This window comes from Micromesistius poutassou (assembly GCF_964030765.1).
Source record: "Micromesistius poutassou genome assembly, chromosome: 19".
NCBI classification, from domain to species: Eukaryota; Metazoa; Chordata; class Actinopteri; order Gadiformes; family Gadidae; genus Micromesistius; species Micromesistius poutassou.
The window spans coordinates 2,301,972-2,309,018 of NC_140289.1; the positions used below are offsets into that span (position 1 = coordinate 2,301,972).

The following is a 7,047-nucleotide window of genomic DNA, read 5'->3' on the forward strand; positions in this document are numbered from 1 at the left end:
AGAGACCTACAGGTAACACATAGCCTAGCCGGTTAATGAAAGCACGTTCCTCCATACCTTTTTTTAGCTGCGGTATTTGGGTTCAGACCACATACCCCAAAAAGCACCCTAAACAATCCGACATTAGTGCATCCATTTTTAAACAATAAGTCTTCGACATCTAAGCATCTTCCACCCACGATGCCCAACGTAGCCTGCCATTCATTGTGCCGTATTAATAACGCGCTTAGTCAAACACTAACGCTTTTTAATGCTTACCTCATCTTCCCCTCCTGCGATTCAACGAAGCTCTCCTCTTCTTCTCGTCACCGGCTCAGGTCTTTTGTCGTTTTGGTCACAATAAAGGCTTCACAAGATGCCCGGAAAACGTCTTGAAATCGAGCAATTGAGTATTTTTGATGCGCGCTGCCGACGCCAGCGAGGCTTCGCCGGGTGCTGGGCAGATGTTGGAAGGCGACAGGGTGGGGGTACGTTCTCGTTCTACCGTCTCTGGACGTCTTCAGATCAATTCCCGCCATAGAGGTTTCCTCCACGCCATTTTTTTTTCAGAGCGCTTCGTCGCGCCGCGGTGAGGAGAAGGAGAGGCCGGCTGGAGGGGTGGACAGCTGCGGCGGAGGTGCCATCTTTCCTTCTTTCGCTCTTAACCACTGGGGGGCGGCGGGGGTAGGTGGGTGGGTGGGAGGGGAGCGGAGAGCGGAGGTTCACCACAAGAGGGAGGAAACGGGTAGAGAGGGAGAGAGAGAAGTGGGAGAAATCTGCTGAAATATTCAACGCCACGGCGCGCCTCGTCGCGGGTGCGTTGAGTTTTTACGGTTTGCGTGCCCGCCGCCGGTGCACCGCACGTTGTACGGGTGGAGCGAAACGAGCGCACACCAAACGCCTGAGAAAGTTATCTCCGCCTTTTTCATCGTTTTTTAGGGATAAAAACGTATATTTAATGAAAAAGGTGTCAAGTACAGCATACAGGAGTGTAATTGAAAGATTATTTGAAGTTATTTGTTCAAAGTAGTAGACCTTAAATTCAAAATAAGTAATGAGTCTTGAACTCACCCGTCGGGAGAGGAGACACCGAACACCAAGTGATCTTCACCTCTCTCCGTTAACCAGCTGTCAGCTGGTCGTCTCAGCGGACAGGTGGTCTTATCCCAACGCTCTTTGGTTGTCAGATGACTGCTTTCTTTTAATTATTGTAATGTGATATCACACAAGCATGGTGCTGTTGATTTAAGTGGTTAGTGGCCTACTAGTAAGTAACATAGTAGGCCTAGTAGCAGCAGCAGTAGGAGTGGTGCGAGTAGTGGCGTAGTTATTATAGTAGTTAAAATGGTAGGCATATAGGGCGGGAAATTAAAAAAAGAATGTATAAAGGTTGTTAATAGCCTCATTTCTTTATTTTTTTAATTATATTTTCTACACGGGAAATAACTTTCACATTAAATAGTTACAAAATAAATCACACCCGTTGCAATATCACAATCTGTCCACTGGAGGGAACAATACATAACAGTACAGAGACAAGACTTAAAATTGGGTTCAATGTTCTGAATGGCCCTAAGGAAACCCAGCTTGGGACCCCGACGGATTCTGGGAGCTCATTTCGTTTGCTCTGCCAGAATCATCAGTCATTAGTCAAGCTGAAGGAAACCATCTTGGCTCATGATTCACGTTGGATGTACAACATCAGCTAAAAGGGCGTGAATTTCTTCCATTTCCCCAGGGATATGCTATGTTATGCATAGAAATCTAAATTTTTCTATTTCATGCTATATCGATTTAAATATTAACACTGGATCAAAAGGGTATCCGAACAAGGATCATCTCATATAAAGTAGGCCGACACCATTACAATTCGTTGATTAATCGGTTGCGACCGAATGTTTACTTCTACCAAAGTAGCTTTGATCGTTTATTGAAAGGTCTTTCTGTGCCAATGCTGTCGTTGCGTTTTTGGATGCATACATTGTCCACGGGGAGGCGCTAAAGCCACGGGTACGCGCCCACAACGCCTTAGATAAATATTGCAATACCAGCATCCGTGTTCATAAATATTACAAGTCGAGAGCAGGCCTACGTATTAAAGTGGAAATCATAAATTCCCAAGCCATACTGTATTGAGTTGACTAATGACTACAGATATCCTTTTGCACACACGCAAACAAACACGTCACACACAAACAGAAAGACTCTTGGAAAATGAGACGTTCCATCGAAAATAATCAAGCAAATCCAGTGGAATCAATGGGACTTGAGCGACCTCAATTTCAGCTGAATCTCAGATAACGAATTAAACATTTGGCCACTTTGAGGCAATTTATTAGTCATACAGTCAAACAGATAAAAAAACAAGTGGAACACAGATGGAAAAGTGTGGCTAACGCTATATGTGCCAGGCATCATCAAAAAAACAGATTTCTGGAGAAGCTACAGACAGTTTCCACAACAATCCAACCCATCAACTCAAATCCACACACTGCACTCTGGCTGCTCTAAGTATTGGTAAACCCTTCCATTCAACATTCTTTACAGACACTATCACACATGTATGGCCCAAATCCCTGGTGATTCAAAGATTGTTGTATCTTTTTAATGCAAAAAACAATGTTTAGCAAATGTTTCTTCTGATGTATTTTATCCCAAGGTTAACCAAAACCCATTGATTAAGTAAACAGTTAGGCCTAAACCAGGATTAGACTGGTGTATGTCGAGAGGCCTTTAATTGTTCTAGTTTGAAGTTGTAACAACCCTTGATTCGGGGTGTTCTCTACAGTGTAACAGATCTAAAATTAACCCTTCTCTAAACCAATCCAAAATCAACAATGGGATATTTTTTTCACATCCCATTTAATTTGTATTTTTTTTTTTACCATTTTGTCCAAGGGGACTCCAAATATAATTCACACTTTCACCCCCCCCCCCCCCCCCCCTGTTTAAACCCTAGTCATACACACTAATAACAGATCTGGAAGTACTGGTTGGGGGACTTCTGCTGGCTCTTGTAGCTGCTGGAATCCAGCCCCTGGCCGCCGGTGGTCTTCTGCAGGTTGAGCGTGAACCCCGGCCTTGTCCTCCGTCCCTCCGACCTGCCGGAGCCCCCCCTGGCCCCCTGACCGGCCCCCCCTGGTGTTGTGGAAGATGGGGGCCCCGCGGGGCCGCTACTACTGCTGCTACTACGTTTGCTGCCGCTGGCGATGGTGGTGGAGGAGGTGAAGAAGGAGGTGGTGGGGGTGGGCGGGGCCTCGTGTTCAGAAGACCCAGTCCTTCTTGCTGGGGGGCTCAGATAGATCTGCATAGTCACTAAGTGAAGTGTGATGGGGGGGGGGGGAAGGAGAGAGCGCGAGAGGAAAGGGGGGCGATGCAGGGTCATGGGTGAGAGAGGGGGAGGGGAGGGCGGGAGGGAGTGAGAGAGAGAAAGGAAGGAAAGGCGACAGAGTCATGGATGAGAGCGAGGGGGTAGAGAGAGAGACAAACACAAGAATAGAGAGGGAGAGAGAGGGATAGAGAGAGGGACAAACACAAGGATATATAGAGAGAAAGAGAGAGATAGAAACAGACAGAAAAGAAGAGAGGAGAGAGAGAGGAGAAATAGTGTATAGTGGGTGTAAATATGTGGAGGGGAGGAGAGACAGAATGGACAGAAAGGGTGAGAGAGGACAGGTGAGTCCCGGTAAGATGTATGGAGGTATGCAGTGGCCGAACGCGAGACATGAGTCAAATACATCAACGTCAAACACCAACCTCATGCAGGAGGCCAAACTCTTTTCGCAATTATGTCTATTTTGTTTTATTGTATTTCTTTATGTTAATAATGTCAGGAATGAAGCCTACCTTTGCAATGTGTCACCCGTCTGGTCCCTGTAAACCCCCCCCCCCCATTCCCACACACAAACACACACACACACACACACACACACACACACACACACACACACACACACACACACACACACAAATAGGCACATGTTGTCGTTACAAGTCCAGAAGTACTTCAAGCTAAGTGTACTTAGGAATCAAATCATTTAATGCTGACATTTTGCAGCCTCCTCAAGACAACGGCACACAGCTGTTTGCCATTCCGCTCTGGCATTCGCGGGGGCGCTCCGGCGAGGTTAAGTGCAGTCAGGATAATGGAGTGGAAAAATGAACTAACTTTTATAGTGCGTTCTCCCGCTCTTACCTACGGTCAATGAGGGATCCTTCGCTGGATGGCCGCCGCCGCTGCTGGACAGACGGACATGGACAAGACACACACACACACACACACACACACACACACACACACACACACACACACGGGTGGATGGACGGTAGGATGGAAGGACAGATGAACAGACATGTATGTAGACAGACGGACGGACAGACAGACAGACAGACAGACAGACAGAGGTACAGACACGGTTGCAGATGGACAGATAGGTATGTAGACAGATGGACACGGTGACATAGACAGACAGACATGTACGCAGACAGACAGACATGGATTTAGAAAGACAGACACATAAGCAGACAGATGGATGGATGGACGGACAAACAGAACGACAGTTAGTCTGAGGAGCTAAAGTATACTTGCAAAGTGAGAGTGCGTGTGCGTTGTGTTGTGAATTAATGGAACTACGGTACAACAAAATACAAAACAAACTCTGAAATGTCCCACCAGCCAAATTATGACGGCCTTGTTCCAGACACACTACCACATTTGCTCTTCACAGAGGGCTGTTAAAGAAAGGTACAGTAGAACCATATGAGTGTTTCTGTAAGAGCCTATAAGGATGCAGGGTGGGCGGGGACAGGGGAAGCACCCACCTATCAGCAGCGGTCTTGCAGGTAGAGGCTGCTGAAGTGGGGCGTGACTTGGAAGCCTTACACCCACTATCTTTCACGGAGCTGTAGGAACAGGACGGAAAGCTGACGATTATTTCAGGTTTCTGAAACGTTTTCTCTGACTAGACCACACCCCATATACCACCATGTCATCATATTATTATATACAAACCCTCAGGCGATTCTATCAGCATATCCCGGATATATTTGTTGATTTGATGACTATAAAATAGTATATGTACATTAAAGAGACAACGCAACACCAACCGTCACCCTGACGGTTACCTTTTGGAGGGTGTTGGGGAAGAGGTGTAGTTCCTTCCCATTCCGCTAGAGGGCATCGTGGAGCTCTTCTTCACGGACGCGGCGTGCGGGTTCCCCATGGGGTTTCTGGGAGGCAGAACCAGAGATACCGGCCTGCTGGCTGTGGTAGGAACAAAACACGAGGGGGACACTTTAATCAACACACAGGAGCAGCATCTCTGGGGGAATGCAGATAATTGCACCTTAAAATAACAGTACAAAATGGTAACTAGGGTAAGCGTACAGAAAGATCTAAATCATTTTAGAGTTAAAACAAAGAGAGAGAGAGAGAGAGCCGGGGCCCCACCTTTGGCTCCGGGGATCCTCCGCCCGCCGGAGGAGGAGGCATGGTGCTCCTCGGAGACGTTGAGCCTCTTCAGCACGTCGGCCAGGGTCATCTTCAGCAGCTGGATCTCATCCTCCTGCATCTGCATCCTCTGCTCCAGGTAGGTGAGGCGGTCCACCACGTCCAGACCGCTGGCCGCAGAGCTGCGGTCGTCTGAGGACCAGAGGGGGGGGACACGGTGTGAGGCGATGCGGTAGGGGTAACGTATATATATCTACCTTATACTAGAGAGAAAGAGAGAGAGAGAGAGGGAGGGAGAGAGGGGAGAGAGAGAGAGATGGAAAGGGAGGGAGAGGGGGAGAGTGAGAGAGAGACGGAGAGGGGAGAGAGAGAGATTGGGAGAGAAATAGATAGATAGATAGACAGACAAACAGACAGACAGACAGATAGATAGAAAGACAGATACATCGAAAGATAGATTGATAGAGACATTTCCTTATAATCTGACATAAAGTGGCGATACTAAATCTCTGAAGGTTTCCTGATTAATGACCTGGAAATAAAGGGATTGGCAAACGGCTGGTAGCTGGTCCCCACACAAGATTAATCTCCCCTATTCAGAGAGGATCTTTAATTGCTAAGCCGAGGGCTATCTGTTGGGGTTGCTGTTGTTTTGCTACAGTATGCCTTTCCAAAAAGAACGCACACAAATTATTCATGCTAAAGTGTGTTTTGCCATGCATTTTCACGAGCTTTCACATTGTTAGAAACAACAAAGCTTGTTTGATGATAAACCACTGTGTTCTAAGCATTCTTAGGTTTTGGTTACTGACTGGACACATTAAGATAAGATTATATTAATAAGGGTCTATAGATGAATACTCTAAAGAGCACATTAAGCATTCATCAGAGCTAAGCCTCAGTGAACTAATTACAATAAGTAAATAAGGACATCGTTTGCAAATAAAAACAAAGTGGATATGAATGTTTATCTGGGAGTAAAATACATCTTTGCTTCCTGGACAGCATTTTGGTGTATTAAAAACAACAAAAACAACCACAATATTCTCATCACACCAAAATTGACACGGGTTGAATTTACTCTGTGGGTCGTGTACTCTGTTGCTATTCAAGACAGAACAGTAGATTCACCCACACAACATCGTCCATCATCTCTGTCATCCAAACAGATGAATCACCTTCAAAATCACCTCTCCTCCTCCTCCTCCTCCTCTTCCTCCTCTTCCTCCTCCTCCCCATCCCATCATCGTCTACATCATCATCATCACCATCCCCACCCTCATCATCACCATCACCACCATCATGAGCATCATTAACACCATCAGCATCAACATCCTCTTCATCAACAGCATCACCACCATCCTCTCCTTTATCACCACCATCCCCACATTCTCCACCATCACCACAATCTCCATCACCACCATCATCAACATTATCAACATCCTCATCCTCTTCACCACCATCACAATTAGCACCAACATCATCAATACCATCACCAGCATCGCCACAATCATTATCATCGCTGCCACCGTCATCCTCACCGTCACCACCAGTCACCACCATCACCATCATCACCATCACCCTCAGCACGTTGGCGAGTCAAGCCCTCATCCAGCAAA

General features: G+C 46.6%; 1 protein-coding gene across 1 annotated transcript in view; it reads right to left on the reverse strand.

Annotated features, from left to right (window-relative positions):
- Positions 1–2,947: 2,947 nt before the first annotated feature.
- The window catches only part of LOC311364240 (uncharacterized protein), a gene marked incomplete at both ends in the record, with an annotated part of 7,965 nt that continues 3,865 nt past the window's right edge, over positions 2,948–7,047 (reverse strand). Inside the window, 6 exons of the mRNA XM_084484241.1 lie at positions 2,948–3,182; positions 3,231–3,294; positions 3,826–3,852; positions 4,868–4,881; positions 5,104–5,242; positions 5,429–5,620. Coding sequence (XP_084340367.1) covers positions 2,948–3,182; positions 3,231–3,294; positions 3,826–3,852; positions 4,868–4,881; positions 5,104–5,242; positions 5,429–5,620 — 671 coding nt within the window. The remainder of the gene's footprint in view (positions 3,183–3,230; positions 3,295–3,825; positions 3,853–4,867; positions 4,882–5,103; positions 5,243–5,428; positions 5,621–7,047) is intronic.